The following is a 23,303-nucleotide window of genomic DNA, read 5'->3' as shown; positions in this document are numbered from 1 at the left end:
AGTGACTCCACACAGGCTCCATATTTGGGGAAAGACACCAAGTTGGAGCAGTCTGCCGGGGGCTGCCCGAGACATTCTCTGCGTGCTTTGGAGATGGAGCGGGCGGGGGCGGGGCCGCGCTGCCGGCAAGACCCAGCGGGACCCGGCGGGAAAAGCCTTTTATGGGCAGGACCATGAGGCTCTCCCTGCTGTCTGGACTTGGGGCTGCTCCTCCTTCACTGTTCCCTGCCTTCAAGTTTGAAGGGAGGGAGAATTCAAGAGGGTCTAGCCAGAGAGAGAGGAAAGGGATGAGGGGGATGCCACTCCCGAGGTTTGTGGGGACTAACCAGCCACCCTCTCCTTTGGGAGATTTGGCTCTAGCTGGAGATAGGAACTAACCTTTCCTGGGGACCCACTGCACACCAGGCACTTCACAAATGCTCTCATTTTATACTCAGCTATACCGTGAGAGCATACTTACTACCCCCATTTTACAGATGAGGAAACTGAGGCTCAGAGTGCATCTTACCCAAGACCACATGGTGAGTGGTGAGTGGCAGAACCTGGGCATCCCTGCCGACCCCACCCACTCTTTCAGTGGTACCACCCTGCTCAGGTTGAGGAGAGCTTTCAGTTGGGGTGGGTCTTGAGTTATAAGCGTTAGCGGGAGGTGGGATTTGAGGGTTCACCCTGGCCCTCACTCAGAGGGCAGTGACGGTAAGAGAGTCTCTAAGGTCTGGCAGGGCCTGAGACACCAACACTGGGGTAGGAGGCTCAGAGGCTGCTGTCATCCCTCCCTCCCCATCCTGGAAAACAGACTGGACTCCATCACCCAGTGGTGAAGGAGTCCCACTTGTGTCTTGCTTGTACCTGGCTTCAGCAGTCTCAGGAAGGGATAGGAGGTTAAGAAGGTGAGAGACTTCCAGTGGTGTCTCTGAGCTGCCCGCTGTGGCACCCCGCCCCCCCCCACACCAATCCTAGGGCAACCTGGCAGGAAGGAGCTAACACTGCACCACACACTCAACACGCACACACCCAGCACTACCAAGAGAGGGGCGGCCAGGCACGGCAGTCAGGGGAGGTGCGAGCACACCACAGACAGCCGCCTACCTCCAGAGCCTACCGGCACATAGAGCTATAGTGCCCCCCAGTGGCGCATGCGGGGAAGAGCAGGGAGAGGAGCTGGGGATCAGCTAAGAGCAGCCCACAGACCTTTGGTTCTGTCCTGAATGCACTAGCTTCCTTGCCCCCCCAAATCTTGGCCTCCTTAGGCTGCTGAAATCTAAATCAACCTTCCAGGGCCATTTCAAAACTCCCTCCTCTTGGAGGCTGCCTGTCATCCATGCGCCCACTCGCGCACCATCCATCACCATCTTGAGTTCCCCAAGCACCACTCCGGCCTCAGCCTGCATGCTCGTCCATTAAACCCATGTCAGGGAGCACCGCCCGCGCCTGGAGCCTGCTGAGCCGGGGGAGGCTCAGGTCCAAAGTGAAGCTGGCCTGTCTGGTGGGTGGGGACCAGGTGAGCAAAAGGCCACTCATTTGCCAGGTAAGGGGGGATCTCAGAGGTGAGATGGCACAGCTAAGGCTTTTTCACACTATCCTCCCCGCCTGGCACAGTGCCTGGCACTGAGCAGGCCCTGGTAGATGGTTACTGAATTGATGCCACTGCCCAAGGAGAGGAAAAACATGGAGGAATCAAGGAACTGTTGTTCCCGATATGACAGGCTCGGAAAAGAGAAAGGTAGACCAGAAGAACTAGAAAACGGAGTACCCCTGCCCCAGCCCTCATTCCCAACATCTCCACCCAGAAAGGGGGAGCAAACAGGGGCCCAGGAACTGCGTCTGGTTGTTTCTTTAATTGAATGCAGACTCATTCATAGTAAACAGAAATGCAACCATAGCATGGAAACAGACATTACACGGAGCTCTGAAAAAAAAATCCAGAACCACCTCCTCTCCCAGCCCAAGGGAGAGCCATAAAAACAAGGTGGAGAGAATAAAACACATTCCCATCCTGAGGCCGAGGCCCGACTGGCCTCCCCCAACCTTGGCAGCTGGAGTGAACCAGGTAGGACAAAGGGGAGCCAGGGACCAGAGCAGCCAGGGCGCCCAGAGCTGGGCAACCTCGTGTCATCCCCAAGGTTTCACATATATGCATGTGTGTGACTAACAGAACTTGGCTGAAGACTGGACGGAAACTTAAGAGCCAGCCCTGGGTCCTAGAGTGAGGCTGGGACCGGAGACACAGAGGGAAATATGTCCCTTTCTTGAGCCCCTTTCTAAGATAGGCACTGGGGCTCCCATGGCTATGGAGGAGGTGGGATGGGCTGGGCCCTTTGTATCCGCCCTCCTTTGTCCCTGGACATTCCTGGGCAGTGTCAATGGCACTGAAAGGCCCCCAGCTGGGGCTTGGCAGGAGTAAGAGCCTGGAAAGAAAAAGGAAGGAAAGGGATGAGTTGCTTCTTCCCTCCAATCCTGGTGCCAGCATCAGTCTGGGGGCTGATGGGATAGGAAAGTGACCTCTGAATTCAACCCCTCAGATCAAAGGCGGTTCTCACATGTGGGCTGACTCTCATTGCTAAAGAGCCAGCCAGGGCCCCTCGCAGGCCTTAGCACCAAAAGCCTGGCACCAGCTGGCCAGAGCCCAAAATCCTACACCCCCATCCATCCTGGCTGACCGGAGTAGGCAGTGATGGCAGCCAGGTACAGGCCCAAAGAGAAGTGGGGCTCCTAGTGCAGGACAGAGACTCAGGGCCCAGATCAGGGCCCTGGGGGTGGGTGGGGGGGAGCATGGGAGGCAGAAAGGGCTTTGGGTCCCAGGCCGGTGGGGAGGGGAAGGACCGGCAGAATGCAAGGCGTGAGATGCGCAGGGCAACACTTCCCTCCTTCCTCCTGCAGAGGGACAAATGGAGAGCCAACGGACAGGGGACCGTGGAAGGCCCGAACACTGAGAAGAAAGCAGCAATTTGGCCAACGTCTGGGGTTTCAGGGGAGCAGGCCTCCTCCCCGGCAGGGGGCAGCTGCGAGGCTCAAGGCCACCCCCATGACTGTGCTGGGCCAAGCCCGGGCTAGACCTCGCTGTCCTGCCGCCACCCAGCACTGGGCAGCAGGGCTGGGACTCACACCCCTGAGCTACAGAGGCTCTGGGCAGTGAGGCCGAGGCACTCAAGGCCCCGTGAGTAAAGCAAGGGGCCCAGCTCCCCCTAAAAGACATAGATCTTGTCCCGCTGCACCGTGTCCAGGTCGTCGTCCAGTGTCAGCAACACCTGGGGGGTGGACGCTGAGTCACGTACAGGAAAGGAGGGGTCCTCCACTCCTACTCCACCCTCCCGGCTCAGGCCAGAAAAGTCTCACGTACCAGGAATGACCCAAACATGGCAATGGAGGAGAGGAAGTGCCAGATGTCATGGTCGTCAAAGAAGTCAAGGAGGATGCAGTCTCGGTTGTGCTCCCGCGACTCGGCGGGGGTTTTCTGGGGAGGAACAGGGAGAGCTGCCTGCTGATACTGCCCTTCGAGGCTGGGCCTGACCCCTCCCGTCTCCCTCCAGGGCACTCCCTGTTCCCAGCCTGGAAGGAGAGCACCCTCCTGACTCGTTCCTCGCCCTCGTCTCCCACATCTGAGAGCTGGCCTTTCCTTACAGACGTCTCCCTGATGACGCTCGCTTCTGCCCTTTCCCTTCCTCCCACTCTCACCCTCCTCCCCTTACATTCTCCTTCTTGATCTAAGAACAGAGGGTTGTGATTACCTTGAGAAGCTAGAAGGCCACAAACCTCCTAACTCAGTTCCCTGCCTTGGACTCTGTGTCCTGCCCTAATCAGTCCTCCATGGCTCCTCCAGGCCCATTTTTGCTGCAAAGCACTATTGTCAGGTCACACACCCCAGCCCAAGGACGACGCGGGCCATGACCCGAGCCACTCAAGGTCCCCCACGCTCCACCCATAACCTCCATCCAACACTGGCTAAACATCACACCATGTCTGGGAGCTCTCTGTGCCACATGCTGACGCCACAGAGATGACCAAGAAAGACCTGCCCTGCCCGCAAAGAGCTCACAGTCATCACTTGGCTCCACTCACTACATTCGCTGATCCCCAAATCTGCCCCATCTGGTTCTGCCTCTGTATCGGTACTCAGCTCACAGCATCTCTGGGCCACAGGGCTCTTCCTGGGTGATGACCCAGGGCCTTTAAGACCAAGAGCCAGGCCTGCCTCCTCCAGGAAGCTTTCCTGGACCTCCTAACTCACAGAGGCCTCTCTGTCCTCTGCCCTCCTGTACATGCCCTCTGCCCGTCTTGCCTATACCCTTCATCTCGTGTATTATATTGTAAACAGCAAGCCAGGAACTAACAGTCTCTCTCCTGAAATAGATTATAAGTACCTCAAAGGCAGAGACCATGACAGACTTAGTTGTGATCACAGAATTCCATGGTAGGTGCCCTATGAGGCAGAGGATAGAGCCCGACATCTCTGGCTTCAAACCCCAGCTGTGCCACTCACTGGCTGTGTGGCCTTGGGCAGGTCACTTGACCTCCCTGAGCCTCAGCTGCCTCATAAATGAAATGGGGATACCTCCATGTGGGCATGTTGAACGTTAGGAGGATTCAATCAGAAAGCAGCTGTGAAAGGGCTGGCCCATGGTAGGTGCTCACAAACGATGTTCAAGAAGAGAATTGACCAGTTGTTGGCTCATGATGAGCCTGTGGGCAACTCCCCCACCCCTTTGGCAGGACAACTACCCACCTGCCAGGTGCTGAGCCCCTGGAAGAAGAAGAAGAGTGCGAAGCCCCAGACCACCGAGGTGCAGATGATGCAGAGCAGGGGAATGAGCTTGATCCTCTCCCCGCTCCGGAGCTGGGGGTGGGAGGTGGGGAGCGAAGAGCAGCCTGAGGGCCAGGCCTCGCCCCGGCCCATTTCCGGGCCTGCCCCTGAGGCTGCTTTCCTGGTGTCTTCCCAGGCTTTCAGGACGGATCCCTCAGGAAGCCTTTTCAGATTCACACCATCAGCTCACCTAGCTACCCAGCTCAGCTTGTCCCACGTTAGTGGCCGGGTGTCCTCACCCCCGATGTCCGCCTTGGCTGGGCCTCCATGTGCCCAGAACCCTGTGCTGGCAGGGTGTGCTGGCCAGGGGTCTCTCCCTGTGCAGGGGGCTCCTCTCACACTGGTTGGCCTGAGGGGCCCTTGGGAAGCACCTGGCCCTTGGAGGCCCAAAACTCAGTGAGCCCCCCTCTTCAAGCCCTTCTGCACTGAACCCCTTCGACTCTTACAAACTGTGGCCTCAAGTGCTACCAGTTTCATGGGCCATTCTTAGCACATGGAAGGGGCTCAGTAAATGGGTCTTAGGATGCAGCTGGCTCCCAGGGCGTACATGAAAGAGACTTCAGCCTCTCCCCTCCTCAAACGTCACTGGCATAGACAGATGGACAGAAAAAGTGTCACTCCCTCTCAGTGCTACCCCAGACAGGCTGTGCCCATCTCCCTCCCAAAAGGCAGAGCAGCAGGCAGAGGAGGCTCAGCCATCCCCGCTCACCTTCATAATAATGTAGAAGGCAAAGTAAAGAAGCAGGTTGCAGATGCCAATGGCCAACAAGTAGGAGGCGAAATCGTTGGGGCGCATGATGAGCCCGTAGGCAGCCCTGGCAAGAGGGAGGAAGGGCTGGTGAAGCAGGGGAGGGCCAAGAGGAAGAAAAGGGCTCTCCCTTGCTCCTACTCTGTTTTATTATGATATGGGGTTGGGTTCAGAGGCCCACAGAAGATTCTAGAACCTCAGGTGCCAACACCTCTCTCGTCAGCCCTCATTTCTCATGCCCAAAGCTTAGAATTTGTCCGTGGCCCCCAAGGCAGCCAGTGGCTGGCCAAGTCCCCAGCTGCCCGACAACCAGCCAAGCTACCACCGACAACAGCCAAACTCACAGTGACCAGTTGATAATGTTGCCCATAACCAGCAGCACCATGCGGTCCTGCAGAGAAGCAGAGACACAGGGACTGAGAGAGGGGAAGAGAGACAGGGAGAGAAGTAGAAGCAGCCCCAAGTCAGCTGGTCCTCCCCTCCCCACCACTGGAGGGAAGATTGCAGAGGGAGGAGGAGGGGCGGGGGAGCCGGGAGGTACCACATAGAGGGGCCCGCTGCACTGCTGGATGCAGTCTGTGTAGAGCACGTGGAAGATGCGACGGCAGATTCCAGAGTCTGCAAGGAGAAGGGAAGGTGCTGAAAGGCATGGGGACCCTTCTCTCCTGGCCCCCTGGCCTATGCCAGCTGAGAGGGTCCAGGGCCTTCGGAGCACACAGCTATGCCAAGGCCTCATCTGAGGCCAGCGATTCCTCCAGGCCCCCAGTGAGAGGGCAGAACCTGAAGGTCTCCTGTGAGTCCAGGTCCCCGAGGCCACCAACCCCTCATTCCATGGGGCCCGGCAGGCCCCCACCCTCATGTCCCCCTCTGGGGATGCCCTCACCCAGCTTCCAGCGGCCCATGTAATAGAGCTGTGTGCTGAGGAGCAGGGTGGCAATGATGTGAATGACCGAGAAGATGATCCAGAATGCTGTGTTTCCTTTGCCGAAGACCTGTCAGGGGGCCGCCGAGGGCGGGGTGAGGAGGGACTGAGGAAGGCGGCTCCCACCGTCGCCCTTCCTCACTGCTCAGCCCAGCTGGGACTCTCCAAGGGGCCCAGGGAGGGGACCCGAGGGAAGGAGCAGGGGTCTGTCCTGCAGGAGGTGGAGAGGGCACACGTGTGTGTGAACGCGCGTGCACCTTTCCCACGGGGTGAGCGGAGCAGGTGTGGGCCTCACCACGCCCAGCACAGAGAAGAAGATGACGACGGCCAGGCAGGCGTAGGCGCTGTAGGCGCTGGCGTTGATGTCCGGGTGCCGCTTCTGGTAGAGCTTCAGCATGCAGAGGCCGGCGATCATGTACATGAACGACGTGTCTAGGGTGGAGGAAGCAGACGTGAGCTGCAGAAACATCCGCCGAGCCTCAGCACGGACCTCCCAGCCCGGACGGTCAGAGTGCAAGAGGGACCCCCACACCTCACCTCAGCCACAGAGCGAGCTGGTGGCGGGCTGGCGCTGCAACTCCAGTCCCTTAACTGTCCCTGCCACACCACACTGCCACCCCACTGGCCATCCCCCACAGTCTGACTTCCCCTGACAAGGACAACTTAGTCTGAGCACCCTGAGATCAGAGACTATATCTTCTTTATCTTTGTTTTCCCAGCATTGGCACATGCTCTGTAGCATGAAACACCGTCCAGATGCCTATCTCCTATAAACTAGGACGTGTGCACACAGCACCCAGCTCTGGAGTCTCCTACAAAGCTGAGTCTTGGGGATCCCTGTGGGTGACTTGGGGATGACGGAAGACTCAGGCAGGTCACCTCTCTAGGTTCTAGATTCAGCCAGGGAAGAGGGTGGCCCCGCTCACCAAACTGGAAATTGGTATAGTTGGGGCAGACGTGATAGCAGGCGCTCAGCAGCCCCTCCATCATCAGGGCTGTGCCCATGGCATAGAACAGGCCGAAGTGTTTCGGGATCCCACATTCCTGTGGAGGAGAAAGAGAAGGGAAGGGAGAGAGGAGGTGAGGTGGGAAGGGAGGAAGGAAGGAAGGGATCCAAAAGAGGGAGACCACGAGAAGAGCGGAGGAGGAGTGGGATGTGGGTAGAGTGGGCGTCGGGGCTGGGAAGGGCAGGGCTGAGCACAGCAGGGCAGGGCAGAGCAGGGCCACGCCTGCTAGAAAGGGTGTGGAGCCAAGGCCTGGGCGGCGGGCAGGTGCTCCCTCACCAGGGCGTAGAGGTCGTTGCGCAGCAGGGCCCGGTTGTGGTTGATCTCCCGCTGCAGGATGATGAGCAGAAAGAGAAGCCCCAGCAGGATGTACCCCAGGTTGCTGAGGATGTTGTTGAAAGCGCTAGAAAAGGCAACACAGGGCACACTGGCTTAGCCTCTACCCTGGCCTCTTCCCCACTAGAGGTGGGCACTCGCAGGGCCCCTGCCCCTGCCCTGGTACACTGTGCGTCCGGGGAAGGGGCGTCCCAAGCCGATCCCCACCTGAGGTTGCCAAGCGGGTGGGCACAGAGGAAGTTGTAGTAGCAGATGTCCTGATTCCCTGTGACATTCACCACCTGCAGCAGGGGGCAGGCACAGGGAGGGGGACTGCTAACACACGGGTTCAGCCCACTGCCCAGGGGAGGGGGGCCAGGCCCCAGGCCCGCCACACCACTAGGTCCCAATTCTGCCCTGGAGAGGAAGTGCCCCCTACGGCCAGCATGTGTGCCCATGTCCACCAGGCAAGTCCTCCTTTTGCACAGTTACTGTCCCCCTCCCTAGGAGTGGCTGAAAACCCTGGGGCATGACCGTGACTGAGGTTCCTGCCCCACAGTACAGAGAAAAGGGAAGGGAAACCAGGCTTCAGAAAGTCCCAGGACTTCCTGCAACAAGCTGGGGAAGGTGCTGTCATTGATATCGTGCTGCCCTCATTTTGCAGATGAGAAAACTGATGCTCAGGGAGGTTAAGTGACTTGCTCAAGGTCACCCAGCTGGTAAGGCAGAGTTGGGATTTGAACCCAGGGCCTGTGACCTAAGACCTGTGCTCGCTCTAGAGCCCCAGGCTGGGAGGCTCTGCACTTTGGGGCAGCATCCCAGACTGCAGCCAAGGCAAGGCTGCAGCTCTGTGAGGGCGCTCAGCGCAGGCCCAGGGGAGCCGGCCCCGGCCTCTCACCGTCTGGTAGGTGATCACCAGCTGCACCACAGGAAGCGCATAGAAGACAGCAATGGTGGCGATGTTCCTAAGGGGTGGGAGGGCAGTGGTGAGGCAGGAGGACCCAGGAAACCGCAACCCTGCCCTGCCAATAACAGGAAGCCCCACGTGCTCCGCCGACTCACCAGAAGTAGATCTGGTACTTTTTCCGCAGAACGCGTTTGTCCTTGCGTGCCAGGTCGGCCACATAGAGGTATTGCTGGGGAGAAGCTGGAGTGAGCCCCACTGTCCCACTGCCTGGGAGAAGCCTCTCTTGCCCAGGTTAGAAGAGAACAAGAGAAGCCGCCATCACGCAGCCAGGATTGTGGTGCCAGCCCATTGCTGCTGACCAATCAGCCTGGAAGGGCTGGGAGTTGAGTCAGTTCCCCTGGAATCCATCCTGCCACAGCTGAGCTCTTTCCCTTTGCTTCCCTAACATGCCACCCCAGAGGGAGACGTGCTGGGGCCTGAACACAGAGTCTCCCTCCTTGGGAGACCCCATGCTGGGCCAGCCTGCGCAACGACAGACCTTGGTGCGAATGACATTCTTGTCTGAATCAATGTCAGTCAGTGTGTCATAGTCGTCCTCCTCCACGGAGCTCATGGAGTCCAGTCGCGGCCGAGTGCCCACGGGATCAAGGGGGCGTTCTAGGTGGGACAAGGGGGAAGGGTTGCCCGGTGGGCACAGAATCTGAGGTCTGTCCCTGCCCACTTGGGGCAACTGTCACAATTACTAGGCAGTGGGAAAAGACAAACTGTGGGCACAGAGCACGGGTGGAGGTAGGCTCAGGCCCTGGGAGGAGGTATCAGGTGCTCCTAAGTCCTTGAGGAGAGCAAGGGTCAGCTCTGCGAAGAGGCCACCAAACAGGAACCACTCCAGCCCTGCCCTCTCACTGAGCCAGGGCTTCCAGGCCAGGACACTGAGCAGATCCCAGGCCCCAGACACAAGCAACAGGACTGAATTGGACAGAAGTCATGCTGATTAGGACATGCCCAGCTGCGTGCGTTCTGAGAAGACACTGCCTTGGCCCCCCTGGGTAAAGACCCAGCAGGCCCTGGGGTGCAGGCAATGATGAGAGGCTGCCTCTAGGAAGAGCACCTGCTCCTTTATCTGTTCTTTCCTTGTCTTCAGAAGCTTCCTGCTGTGACCTTGCCTGACCAAAGCCCCCAGAGGCCAGGACATGACACCCCTACCCATGAGCCCTACCCCAGCAGGCCAGGGAGTGCAGGTGCTGGCAAACATGACAGCCCACCAGCATCAGGGGCCAGTGCCTGCTGATCTCAGAAGACACAAGAGCTGGCTATCATTGGTATTAGATGGGGAAGCCATGCAAAAAGCATCTTCCTGGCCCTGAAGAGAGGCTCCAGTCAACGGCCCTGGCAGGAGCTGACTGGCAGAGCAGCCCCCCACATCTACCCATGGCAATGCACAGCTGCTGCATCTGGCCAGAGCGGAGGCGCTGTTTGAACTGGTCCTGCCCTTCAAAGGAAAGGGAAAGTTACCGGGGACGTGGGGCCAAGGAGGAAAGGAGGGGAAGGAAAGGGGCAGGGAGACGGCAGGTCCTTCCCTGGTTCCAGCGTCAGGCAGAAGAGGCAACTGCCCACCATCAAGTTTCATCCAGCCAGCACCAGCCCAGCACTGCACAGCCCTGCCCTGCCTGGGCCACTCACCCTGGTAACCGCAGGAGAGGTCCCCAGTGCCCGCACTGTCAACCAGGGCGTCGGTGGATCCAGAACCGTTATCTGCAGGGAACGGCAAATGGTCAGGCAGGTAGGAGAGACCTCGGGAAGGAGATGCTGGACCCATCCCCAAGGGGCTCTGAGAAGGCCAGCTGCCACTGCCATCTCAGAGGTGGAGGCCTGAGACTAGGTTGTGAGCGGGCAAGCACAACCTCTGGCGTTGACACGTACCAAAGGAGCCATAGTTGTAACCCTTGTAAGGGGGGCTGCCAGGGAAGGAGTCTGCCAGGACCCGAGGGTGACCTGCAACAAGAAGTCAAGCTCCCCTTAGGCCTGGGAGCAGAGAGGTCGAGAGCCAGGGAGAAGAGTGAGGAAGAATCCAGAGAAGAGAGACACAGAGGGGCCATGGCAGCAGCCAAGAAGAGCACCTATCGCGGCAAACAGCTCGCTCCCACCACCACCATCTGCCCGACCTCCCGTGTGCGTCCCCAACGGGAACACTCACCACCCTTTGTCCTCTCTAAAGAGACAGAAAGGTCAAGGAATAGATGCATCTAAATTACAAGCAGCAAGGACAGACAGCATGGGCCGGCCCAGGTCCCACCAGACACCCCTGTGATTCCACCCCACACACCGACTCTGGACTCCAGCTCCTCTGCCCACAGCGCCAGGAGCTTACCAAGGAGAGAAGCTGAGAGAGAAGGTCCCAAGCAGGAGGGAAGACAGAAACAGAGGGAGGGTGGAACAAAGAGAGAGAGAAGGAGAGGTTAATAATCCCAGGGACTGTGAGCCACATCATCTGAGGCGGACACTGTAGCTAGACCCAGAGAACGAATCAAGTGGCAGACTTTAAGACAGGCATGTAGGGACAGACAGGCACAATATTCTGGCCCCATTTCCATCTGTAGAGTGTTACTCCCAATCTGAATAGCCAGAAGCCCCAAGTCAGCCCTTCCTCCTCCAACCTCTCGAGGGAACCATCCACCACCACCCCCTCCAAAACAGAGCAAACTCTGCCCGCCCACCCAGGCCCTCTGGAGGTACCGCTTTCTGGGCAGGCACAGTCCATGGCCACCAGAAGGGTCTTCTTCCTCTGCCTGGAGGGACAGAATCCAGAGGCAAACCAGAGGGACAGGACGAAGATCCCTTTTACACCAGGCCAGCCTGCCTTCCACCCTCTCCACCCCTGTCCTCCATCCATGATGGCAGGGTTCCTTCCAGGCTGGGAAGCAATATGGGGTCTCCCAGCTTGGGAAAGAAAGCTGGGGGGAGGGGCTGATTCCAGAGGAAGGGCCCATGGACCACAGACCCTAACAGGGAGCTGCCTTCCTATGCCCCGTGGATGGTGTGGAAGATTGCTCTCGGCCAACTCAGATCCTGCCAGGCCATCTCCCCCACAACCCCTACCCAACCCACCGCAGAACAGGGGAGGACCCCACACTTCCACTTTACCTCCAGTTCTCCCAACAGGCCAGGAGGATGGTCAGCAGGTAGAAGGAGAGAAATATGCCCAGGCAGAAGAGCATACCGTCAACGTAGGCCTGAGCTATGGGCAGAGAAGCAGGAAGGTGAACACACCGATACCCTCCACGACCGCCCATCACAGCACACAAGGGCCCAGCCTAACCTCTCACCACTGCTCCCCTCAAATGTAGTGACCCCACCAGCGTGAACAATGGCAGTTCTCCAAATAGGCCAAACTCTGACAAGATTCCTGTCTTTGCTCGTGTTGCTCCCTCTGTTAGAACTTTCTCCTCTACTTCTTTCTTGAAAACTCCATCTTGACTGAACCTTCAAAACAGAGCTCAGGGACTGTGTCCTCTAGGAAGCCTTCTCCGTCCTGTGCTCCCAGGGGCCTGGCCTTTGCTCGGTACTGGCGCAGGAACAGGCTCCTGTCCCTCTAGACACGATCTCCATAAGGACTGCAGCCGGAACCCAGCACCCGGCACACAGAAGGTGCTCAATAAATATTTGCTGAATAAATAATCCACATAGGAGAGGCAGCTTCGATCTCCTCCCCTCACAATCTCATTTTTATCTTATACTTTCCAGTTTAAAAAGGGCTCCATTCAATCCCTCAGTAAATATTTATTGAGCAGGACGAAGGGGCCTGGCACTTCCTACTAATTTTGTGCTCAACTTCCCAACTTAGTGAGACTATTGGGACAGACTCTATGACCCCTGTTACAGAGATGGGGAAACTGAGGCTCGAGGAGATTACACTGTTCATAAGTGGCAGAGAGAGAACTAAAACTCAGTACTTCAGTCCTTAGTCACTGACTCTGTACTGCACCACACTGGGGACTCACCTCCCGGGCCTCCCAGCGTGAAGCCAGCCAAGAACACTCCCCTCCTCCCCCTGCAGCCTGGGCGAGTAGCTCCTCATCATCCTTCCCGTTCCGAGAGCCCTCCCTACCACAGGTCTGAAAGGAAGAGCCAGAGACCGGTCCACCCCTCCTGAGCCACCCACACTCACACGTGACTGCTTGAGATACCAGCACCGACAGGGTTTTCTGGCGGTGCCCTTGATCAACCGGTTCATCTGGAAGCAAAATGTCAAACTGGTAAACGAGTGGCTGCCTGGAGCGTGGCTAGAGTTGGTGGGGCCAGGCCTGGGAGAGTCTGGGGGCCAAACCCATATCCCATCAGGTCCACCAATCAGTCACACAGGCTCTTCTACCTCCCAGGAAGTGACCAGGCCCTCCCCATCCACAGCCAGACCCAGGGCAAAAAATGTACCTTCTACAAAGGGATAGAAAGGCAAGGACCCTCCACAGGCCTGGTCTTCAGTCTTCACCACCACCACCACATAGAAGCTGTTGCTGGGGAAGTCTTTGCGCTGCAGGATGGTGATGATGACGACAATCACCACCATCATCACCACCACCACCATCATCACCACCACCACCATCATCATCATCACCATCCTTTCCTGAATACCTACTTGGAGCCCGACACTATGCTAAACTCTTTCCATATGTGTTATTTTACATAATCCTCACAAAGATCCTTATGAGACAAGTACTATCATTATCTCTGTTGGACAGGCTCAGAAGTGAGCTTAGGGCCACACTGCCAGTAAGCGGCAGAGCCAGGATTATCTGAGCCAGAGCCCAAACTTTGAACCTACACTACAGCCAGATGAGCAAATGTGTGTGTGCCCCACCACCATGAAACCCACGGGTGCCCTGTTACAGGCCGGGCATCAGCCAGGAGAAAAAGCAGAGGAGCCACGTGGCCCCCTCCATTAGGCGCCGCCTGGATGCTGTGAGGTGAACACATGGCTTCCCCTCCCTGCCCCCAGCAGAGGTTTCAGCCTTTGCCAAGAGCAACACAAAGCATCAGCCAGGCCCCCTTTCCTCTCCCTGCTAGCATTACAGTGGATAAAGTAGATACGACAGCCAGAGAGGGCACTCTGCTCTCTCCTGTCCCCAAAGGTGATTGGGATTATGATTCAATTCTCACATATATCAGGGGACCCAAAGTCTCAGGGACTGGTGGGCCAAGACTCAGTCATGTGGGTAGGGTAGGAATGGGGCAAAGGAAAAGAAGCAAGGGTTTGGAAAGCTAATCACCAGGCCCCACCTCCCACAGGGCCACACGCATTTCCTACCTGCACAGTGATGGCTGCCTTCTTGGTCATAGTCTGGTACATGCCGATGAAGGCTACGTTGTTGTCTAGGTCATAGACAGGACACTACAGGGGAAGAAGGGGAGAGGCAGATGGCAGGGACCTGGGCCCTGTCCCCTCTCTTTAGCAGCCCTGCCACCCGCTGGTGGAGAGTAAAAGGGCAGGCAACTTACCAGGACATCCTGGATGGAGATGACTGAGCAGGGGAAGGCCTTGCTGGAGGTCACCTTGACAATCACGGAATCCACTCCCTCCGGGAACTCATACTTGAAGTACTGAGGGCATAGGGAGGGCGGGGAGAGCTTCATCTCATGAGGATGCTCTCTTTGCCCCTCTAGAACGGAACAGTGTGAATCTTCTCAGGGTTAGGCAGTGGAGGCTCTCTGGGGAGATAGGCCTTGACCATAAGCAGCCCCATTTTCTGTATACCACTCTCCTCAACCTCATCTGGGCACTCAGGACAGTGCCCGAGAGGCAAGTAGGAAAGATGGCAGCGAGACCCCAAGTCTCTGCACTTCTCATGCTGTCTGCCCCTTACCACCTCAGGGCCAGAGCCTCTGTGTCCAGAGAGGCCCTTCATGGAAAGTACAGCCAACTTGAAACTCCTGGCAAAGACCACCGACCACTCCCACTCCCACGTTCACGCTTCCCCGTCTCCTCTTGAAGGGCAGGTCAACAGGGAGATCTTACCTGAGGCTGGGCTGCTGTGGTATTGAAACTAAACTGCTCCCCGGTCCTGCAGGGCAAAGAGCCCCCCACGGTCACTCCCAGAGCTTGGGAAGGAGGCCAGTCTTGTGGTCCCCTCGCTCTCCCCTGCAGACCTGAGCACAAAGTCGTCCATTCTGCTGACACGGAGCTGGTACGTGGTGTTGACTGGTGACAGGGTGGACACATCCACGTAGAAGAACTGGATCTCGGACTCATTCTTGGTGGGGGGCTGACACAGCGTTCGTTCCACCTTTTGGTAGAGGTACTTGCGCTGATATCTACAGCCCGAAGCAGAGAGTCAGGACGAGACCACTGTCCCCACCAGCATGCCACTCCAGGGAAGCAAAGCCCCAGTTCCTGCACTCTGGTCTCCACCCCTTCCCTCCCCTCCCCGCACTAAGCTGACAAGCTCCAGCCCGGCCGGCTTGGCCCTCATGCTGTTGACCAGCCTTCTGGTTCAGGGAGTGGGGACAAGAAACAGAGGGGCTCTGGGTGGTCTGAGGCCCTGGCCTGGGCCTCCCCGCCGCCCTGATCCCCGGGTCCTACTCACAGCCCTCGCAGGATTAGGGGCACCTGGAACGACACCACAGCCTCCTTCTGGCGGACCACGAACAGCAATGGAGCCCCCTTCTGCTTGTTCAGGACATTCACAGACACACGTACACCTTCCGTCTGCAGAATGACATGGAAACGCCCCTCAGTCAAGCCTGTGGTGACTCTAGCTCTGCCACCCAGGACACGTGGCTCCAGACACTGTGAGCCTTGCCCTCCCTCATGCCAACCGCTTTGTTCTTTCCCCATCCTGGTCAGCCTGGGAAGCTATCTACACCCCTTCTCCTGCCAGGGCAGCCCCCAGTCTCTGGGAGGCACTTGTGCTGAGTTAGAGGAGAGGCTTATGGGAGAGGCCAGCTCCTGGATGGCAGGTGTGTGCAGGGTACCAGGACCCAAGCAACTGTAGGGCATCACTGGCCAACAGGAAACACAGTGGAGACCTCAGGTGTCTCCAGGAGGCTCCATTCCCATCCACGTTCATGGGATGCACATGCCTGCACACACACGTGCACACACACACGCGGACACAGGACAGCAAAAAGTGCTCCTCAGTTTTCTTCCTTATGAGCCAGGAAGCTCCTATTCAACAATTGATCTGGAGACCAGAGACCAGCGTGGGGACAGGGTGGCCACCACAGGGATTGTGGAAAGCCAAGAAAGCCAAATTCTGTCCTTAGCTCTGACCAAGGTACAGGGCTGTGGAGAAGTCACTTCACATCTCTGAGCCTCAAATCCCCCTCCTATGAAACAGAGACACTCTCACCCTTGGTGCTATGGAGGAAAGTATATAGGACAGCGTGAGCTTAAAGAAAAAAATAAAACTAAATAAATCCTGGGGAGGCTTGTTATTGGGCTGCTGAAATCAAAGCCCTAGGGCAGCATTCCCAAAGAGATAGAGGCCACAGCTCTCAGGGTGACCCCAGATATGAGGAAAAAGGTAGAAAGGACTCTAAGCAGGAGATCAAACTTCAGAGAACCAGGCACCAAAAGCAGATCCTGGCCCGCCACAGAAACTAAATCCCTCCTCTCCTGAAAAAAAAATCAGATTCCCACTCTCAACTCCACTGCTCCCCAGTAAATCCAGTCATGGAGAGAGCTGGGTAGGAGACCATACAGCCAGGCTCCAAGAATTCTCCAAATCTCAGCTCTGCCTGGGGTCTAGACTTCCCAGACCCAGCTTTGCCCATGTTCAACTCACGGCTGGGAAAGAAAGGAAAAAAAAAATCAGGGTGAGGTAGATTTCCCCCTCTCCTCCCACCCAATTTGAGGTTGGCCTTATCTCCACCAACTTACACGGCCAACTGGCTTTCTAAGGCAGAAAGAGGGCTGGGAAGGTCCCAGCAGTTACCACAGCCTGGGGAAGTCCTGCTTCATCTCCCTGGGGAGTCTCGGCTGTGACTTGTGTGGGCAGAGCCTTCAGTTCAGGCCTGCTCACGTCCCTGGGGTTTTCTGGGCCAAGCACAGCAGCAAGCCTGCTTTCCCTTGCACCCAGACCCCACAGAGCTGTCAGGTTCTGGGTGTGGGGTAGGCGGCAGGCCAGTCCTGCTCAGACCACTGCTGGTGGAAAGGAGGGGAAGAGAAGATGGGAATGAGACAACTTCAGAAACTGCCCGGTGGGAGCTTCAGAGAAACACTGGTGGCAAAGCAAGGAGGACTGGTCGAGAGGGTCCAGTGTGGTTCTGGGAAACCGGAATCCAGTGGGGCGGCTGGTACATGGGGCCTCCTAAAAGCGTAGGGGATTGACAGAATCGCCTAGCCCTTGCCTGTTCACCCACTCACCCCCAGCCCAGCCCTATCCCTCACCCGGTTGCGGATCACAGTATGGTTGAAGGTGTAGATGTTGACCAGCTCGCTGTTGACCTCATCCAGGTAGGTGCGCTCAAACTCCGCGTCTTTCTGCGAGACGTTCTTGGGTCCCAGAACCCCCAGATGACTGTCGACCGAGGCCACCAAGAGCGCCAAGAAGGGCAAGACCAGAGCGAACATGGCCCTGGCAGGGCGGCAGGGGCGGCGGTAGCGGTGGTGGCGGCGGCGGCGACAGGAGACAGGACACCTCCGGGACGGGTTGCAGCTCTGGCCGCAGCTTCCAGCATCTCACCAGGACCAGAACTTTAACCCCGGCCTGAGATTAGGAAACGTCCCCTCCCCGGAGCCGCAGAGACGCTCCCAGGGGCCCTGGAGGGGAGGGGGTGGCGCGGAGGGGGAGGGAACGGTGTGGGGTACGGGCCACGGGAAGGGACCCCAGCTCGCAAGGGGCTGAGCACGGCCCGGAGCCCCCGAGGCCGCCGGCCAGGGCCGAGAGAGAGAAGGGCGGCTGGTTGCCGGGAGCCTGGAAACGCCGGGAAAGGGGAGGAGGGAAGGAGGGGAAGCCGGCGGGAGGGGCAGCTGCGAAGGGAGGAGAGTCTGAGGGTGAGGGGCGTGATAGGCGGTAGCGACCGGACGCCGCGGGGCGCGGCGAGTTTTCAGGGGCGCGGGCCCTTTAAGGCGGGCGGACGCGGAGGCTCCGGCGCGGGGAACTCGGCCCCGTGTGCTGCGCCGCGAGGCGGTAAACAGCAGGGCGCCCGGCCCGCCCGCTGACGTCAGGGAAAACTGACACAGATTTAAAGGACCAGGACCGGGATTGGCCTTAAAGGGGCCGCAGCCCTCTAGCTGGAAGCCTTCTCCCGCTCCTATGCCGCCACTGCCTCTTCTTTCGTTATATTGCCCGTCTCAGGAAGCTCACTTTGGAATAGATGGATGTTCCCGTGAAGAATCTCTAAATGTTGAATTCTTATTGTCAGACTCTCTTTGCTCAAGATTACGGATCCCCCCACCCCCAGCCCCACTGCCATTACCACTAACATCCTTCACCTCTGGGCCATTTTTTCTCCTGGGATCTTAAGAAACGGAGAACTCCAAGAATTGGGAAACAACGCTGTCGCCCTGCCAGGGGAGGGGGAGCTGAGGCAGAACTACAGAGGGAGCTGCAGCGGCCTCATGGCGTCAGGGATGCCTTCATGCTGGCGGGGCTGTTTCTCCTCTTCTCTGCAGAGGCACCTACGAAGCTCATTGAAAGATAGTGACTTTCAGTGTAAATTGGTGAAAACTTTTCTACAAAATATTTTGGCACTGTGTTTCAAGAAGCTTAAAGAGCTTTATACTCTTTGACCCAGTAATTCCACTTCTGGGACTCTATCCTAAGGAATTTAGAAAAACAGATAAGAATGTGTGGGCAGCTATGCTTATCACTGTGACATTTATTATATAAAGTGTAAAGGAAACAGCTTAAATGTCCATAATGAGGGAGTGGTTAAATGCACTATTATCATAAAGCCATCGAAAATGATGCTTAAGACTTAAAAGGACATGTAAGCAGAGAAGTCAGGATAGGACAGTATATAAACAGTATATTTTCCAAATATACAGACATACATAGAAAAACATTGAAAAAAATGCATAAAAATTTAGTGATGATTTTCCTTGAATTGCAGATGATGTTTAAAATAACCTGTATAGTATCATTTTCCTCCAATTCCAAAAGTATAGAAAAGTACCAAAAAAAAAGAAGAAAAATCACTAGATTGTGGGTAGTTTTTAAATTTTTTATACCTTTTACAAATTTATAAATTTTCTACAATGTACACACATTCCTTTCATAAGATAAATTTGATATGTTTAAAAGAAAAGAAATGTAATGTGGCCACTTCTGAAGTTGTCAGACACAGTGATGGAGCCACCCAAGCCAATGGCTTGTCAGCATTCTCTTGCTGGCAAGATTCCAGCAGCCTCAGCCCCTGCCTTACTACCTGGGCATTGTTCCAATGAGGACTCTTTTACCTTATAACCAATTATAAATATTGATTCATTTCATTCCTGCAATAACAATACTATGTGCCAGGTACTATTCTAGTTATACTGGGCAAGTGGTATGTGGGGGAATGAGACCTGGCCCCTGCCGGGCACTCATACTTGAGGATAAAGATGAGAAGCAAGCTGCAGGGGCTGGAGAATCCCAGAAAGTCAGACCCACAAGAACGTTTGCGGATTCCTGGGCCAACCTCTCATTTCACAAAGAGGCAGAGTGAAGCCCGGGAGAGGTCAGTTTGTGAGGACTCACTAGAATCAACGCCTTGGTCCAGAACTCTTTCCAGCACATCTAGACAAACGTGAATGGGAGGACTCTCAGGATAACAAGAGGTGTCCTCATAATGAGCCCTCTGTGCATTCAGCAGCCCAGTTTGGAGAGTCAGTGTAGGATTTCCATATGCCAACTCTCTCATCGTGACCCCCTCCTCATCTTGCCAGTAAATCTGGAACTCTAAGAAATACTCCCACCCTGAGTGTGAGCGCCCCACTGAGCCTGATGTAATTTAACTGGTCTACCAAGTACCAGGAACTTGCCTGGGTGCTGTGCGAACCACAAGCTGAGGATCACAGAGTCTTGGCTATAGGCTGGCCTGGCTGGTGCTGTGGCTGTAAATAAGCCCAGACTTGGGGGGGGGGTGGGGAGGCTGGGGAGAAGCGTGTCACGTCTGCCACTTAGGCTTTGGGGCAAAATATGCCCCTAGGCCTGTTTAAAATGCACATCTGGACACTACTTACAGTTACTGAATCACAGTCTTTGGAGGTAGAGACCAGAAATCTGCGTTTTTTGTTGTGTGTGTGTGTGTGTGTGTGTGTGTGTGTGTGTGAGGAAGATCAGCCCTGAGCTAACATCTGACAATCTTCCTCTTTTTGCTGAGGAAGACTGGCCATGGGCTAACATCCATGCCCGTCTTCCTCCACTTTATATGGGTCGCCGCCACAGCATGGCTTGACAAGCAGTGCGTCGGTGTGTGCCCGGGTTCCGAACGGGCGAACCCCGGGCCGCCGCAGCGGAGTGCGCGCACTTAACCACTTGTGCCACCGGGCAGTCCCCAAGTAGGTGGCAATGCCTTAACCATATGCGTGTTGTCAGGCCCGAGGTCCTCTTCCATCCTTGTCAAGGGGAGTGCTAACCTTCTCTCCTTTCATACAACACAGAAATCTGTGTTTTAACAAGCTCTCCAGAAGTTTGCTAGGCACAGTGAATTTTGAGAACCATTGCTCTGGGGCCAAACAACTGTGGACTATCAATATTTTGGTTTTCCCCTGGCAATATCTTGGGAGAAATCTATTCAAATAAACCCAGAGGGGATCCTTCCCTTTTGCAAGTTCTCAAGGGCTTAATCTTTGAATTCTCAGCACCCTGAGTGTTCGGGCAGGAGGGCAGCAGCTCCAGGTTTTCTTGCTGTTCTCAAGTCTGCAGAACTTTCCTCAGACCTTCTGCCCCACCCCGCAGGGAGGGAACAGCCCAATGCAGTTATGAATTGGCCCTTTCTGAGATCTGGCAGCCCTGAGAGGAGAGAAAGCTTTTTGTTGGCCCCAGCAGTCAGCATAAAATAAGGGCAGTGCTGGGTCTCAAAGCCAGACTTGTGAGCGCAAAGAGGAGATGTCAAGGCCTCCCAGCAGCCCCCTTGGCCTTCTACGCAGGTCCAGCTACTGCATTCTCTGCCTTGTTATATAAAACGCCTCACCCTGGCGATAAAGGGGGCAGAGTGGGGTCACAAGGCTCAGATGACTTCCTTCTGTTTCCCTGTGAGCTAACCTTCAGACCCCGAGTGCAGAAAGGACCTAGGACATGGGACCATTCACCAGGCAGCTGACGAGGTTCCCAGCTTTCCAGGGGGCCAGCTCCATTTTAAGTCACTGGATTTTTGAGGTTTGGAGCAAGAATATAGGAAGGAAGCTTCAGCTGGCTCAGGCGTATTGTTTATTTATTTATTTATTTATTTATTTTGTGAGGCTGTTAGTCAGCCCTGACCTAACATCCATGCTAATCCTCCTCTTTTTGCTGAGGAAGACCGGCTCTGAGCTAACATCTATTGCCAATCCTCCTCCTTTTTTTTTTTTCCCCAAAGCCCCAGTAGATAGTTGTATGTCATAGTTGCACATCCTTCTAGTTGCTGTATGTGGGACACAGCCTCATCATGGCCGGAGAGGCGGGGCGTCAGTGCACGCCCGGGATCCGAACCCGGGCCAACCGGGCCGCCAGTAGCAGAGCGAGCGCACTTAACCGCTAAGCCACAGGGCCGGCCCAGGCGAGTTGTTAAAATGACCTTAAGACTGCACCAAGAACAGGACACTGGGGCTGGCCCGGTGGCATACCGGTTAAGTTCATGTGCTCCACTCCGGCATCCCAGGGTTCTCGGGTTCGAATCCCAGGCACGCACCGATGCACCGCTCATCAAGCCATGTGTGGCAGCGTCCCATATACAAAATGGAGGAAGATGGGCACAGATGTTAGCTCAGAGCCAATCTTCCTCAGCAAAAAGAGGAGGATTGGCAACAGATGTTAGCTCAGAGCCAATCTTCCTCACACACCACACCAAAAAAACAGGACACTGCAAGAAGCACAGTAAAATGGATTAGATGAACAAACTCAAGTAATTTAGGAACCTAGTGGTTAGGGCGTAGCCATACCTGTGGGTGGGGGCAGAATCAAATTGGACTTGAGCATTATGTAATGGTGTAACTTTAACCCAGAAAAAAAAGGTTGCAAAACCAACCCCTCTGAAGAAAATGGACGTAAAGTTCCCTGTTTTCATCGTGACCATAAAAAGGGTCAGTGGAGCCAGCCCTGAGGGCCTAGTGGTTAAAGTTCGGCACTCACTGCTTCAGCAGCCGGAGGTTCGCTTTCCGGTCATGGAACCACACCAGCCATCTGTCAGTTGCCATGCTGTGGCAGCAGCTCACTTAGAACTAGAATGACTTAAAACTATGATATACAACTAACTACTGGGGCTTTGGAGAGGAAAAAAAAATTTTTTTTTAAAAGGGTCAGTGTATATACTTGGAGCTCAAATAGAATAGTCCTGGACATAGGCAGCCCTGGCAGCAGGAAATACAGCACTTCTTTCCATCATGCAAGTTCTGGTCTTTCCTAGGGCTGTCCTTGTGTCTGGTCCTTGTGTCTTCTTCAAGGACTGTGAAAACTGGATGCACATCAGGTTGGGAATCAGTTAAAGATATAGTATTTACTCTGTCATTCTGGGGATAAAGTCTCAAACCTGTCACATTGCTTCGTGGTATTATGGAAAAAGCAAGGACTTTGACATCAGAAAGTTCTACATTGAAACCTCTGCATTGTGCATCTTAGGCATATTAAACTTTCCGAGCCTTCAGGAGTCATGTCTTATCTCCACTGTCCTCCTAAATGGCACACAGTGGAGCTGGGCTTGGCCACATTCATCATCCTGAACTATGGCTAAAGAGTAGGAAGGGAGTTGAGAGAGAGCAGCTTTGACCAAGTGGGCAGGACTTCCTGCCAGAGATGGATCAGCCACTTTCCATTTCCTAAACCTGGGCTTTCACCATTCAGACTGGGAAACGTGTGCAATACATTCAGGCCCTGCATCTGGTTCCCTGTGGCCATGTGATGGAACCAACATCAGAGCTTTCCAGGAAATGAGATTGGTAGATTGCTGAAAACAAGCAGATAAATAATTGATCAACTCAAATCTCTGTCTCCAAAGATCACTGATAAAAATGAGCCAGCCATCCTCCTGTTTCAAGAAAGCTTGGGTCTCTGGCTAAGAAATCAGAAAATGCAACTGAAGAACGTTACTCCTCTCTGGTTGTATCTAAAGATCAAGGGCGGCTACCCAGGCCTTATTCCGAGTTGTTCTCAATAATAGAAAGGGTCCCCTCTCTTCACACTCTGGCTGTAGCCCACTCCCAGATCTTCTTGTATTACTTCATTGGTCCTCGGAGCCTTCATGAAGGTGGTTTCTCATTCACAGTACCTTTGTTCCTCTGAGCCAGTCTAGCTTTTTCCTCTAGCTTCACTTTTCCTATAAAAACTGTCGTTATTAATTCCATCTAGTTCCAATCAAACAATTCCAGAAAATGTCTCAAAAATTTTTGTAATAGGTATGTACTGCCTCTTTCTGTTTTTCTTGTTCTTAAGTGAATTCTGTTTGCTCTCGTGTATCACTAGCAGGAATAATGTCTATTGTTTCTCACAAGC

At 55.3% G+C, this 23,303-nt stretch overlaps 1 protein-coding gene and 1 non-coding gene across 4 annotated transcripts; both read right to left on the bottom strand.

Moving 5' to 3' along the window:
• Positions 1–1,819: 1,819 nt before the first annotated feature.
• On the bottom strand, positions 1,820–18,155 carry SIDT2 (SID1 transmembrane family member 2). Of its 3 annotated transcripts, none has more exons than XM_004427285.3 (26): positions 17,081–18,154; positions 15,276–15,397; positions 14,839–15,003; positions 14,708–14,753; positions 14,191–14,292; positions 14,000–14,083; positions 13,126–13,225; positions 12,863–12,928; positions 11,839–11,932; positions 11,431–11,483; positions 10,618–10,689; positions 10,378–10,449; positions 9,236–9,354; positions 8,853–8,926; positions 8,689–8,755; positions 8,019–8,092; positions 7,755–7,878; positions 7,398–7,515; positions 6,767–6,903; positions 6,433–6,541; positions 6,091–6,167; positions 5,894–5,940; positions 5,511–5,616; positions 4,724–4,834; positions 3,341–3,454; positions 1,820–3,248 (listed from the first exon to the last, which is right to left on the bottom strand). In XM_004427285.3, exons 1-26 carry the CDS (start codon positions 17,261–17,263, stop codon positions 3,186–3,188), a joined length of 2,499 nt encoding a protein of 832 aa, XP_004427342.1. In that variant the 5' UTR covers positions 17,264–18,154; the 3' UTR covers positions 1,820–3,185. The 3 variants fall into 3 exon arrangements, with proteins under 3 accessions (XP_004427342.1, XP_087289853.1, XP_087289852.1); XM_087433727.1 differs by adding an exon at positions 16,571–16,831 and having other exon boundaries at positions 14,708–15,003; positions 17,081–17,182; XM_087433726.1 differs by lacking the exons at positions 1,820–3,248; positions 3,341–3,454 and having other exon boundaries at positions 6,729–6,903; positions 17,081–18,155.
• A 1,990-nt stretch (positions 18,156–20,145) lies between these two features.
• Positions 20,146–20,276, bottom strand: LOC147916696 (U6atac minor spliceosomal RNA). Its single transcript, XR_015552855.1, has one exon. It is a non-coding gene; the product is annotated as a U6atac minor spliceosomal RNA (small nuclear RNA).
• Between the last annotated feature and the right edge of the window lie 3,027 nt (positions 20,277–23,303).

This window comes from Ceratotherium simum, chromosome 7, assembly GCF_057802395.1.
Source record: "Ceratotherium simum simum isolate JZ-2026a chromosome 7, ASM5780239v1, whole genome shotgun sequence".
Taxonomy (NCBI): Eukaryota; Metazoa; Chordata; class Mammalia; order Perissodactyla; family Rhinocerotidae; genus Ceratotherium; species Ceratotherium simum.
The sequence above is the reverse complement of the archived record's forward strand: the minus strand, read 5'-3'. Positions and strand labels throughout refer to the sequence as shown.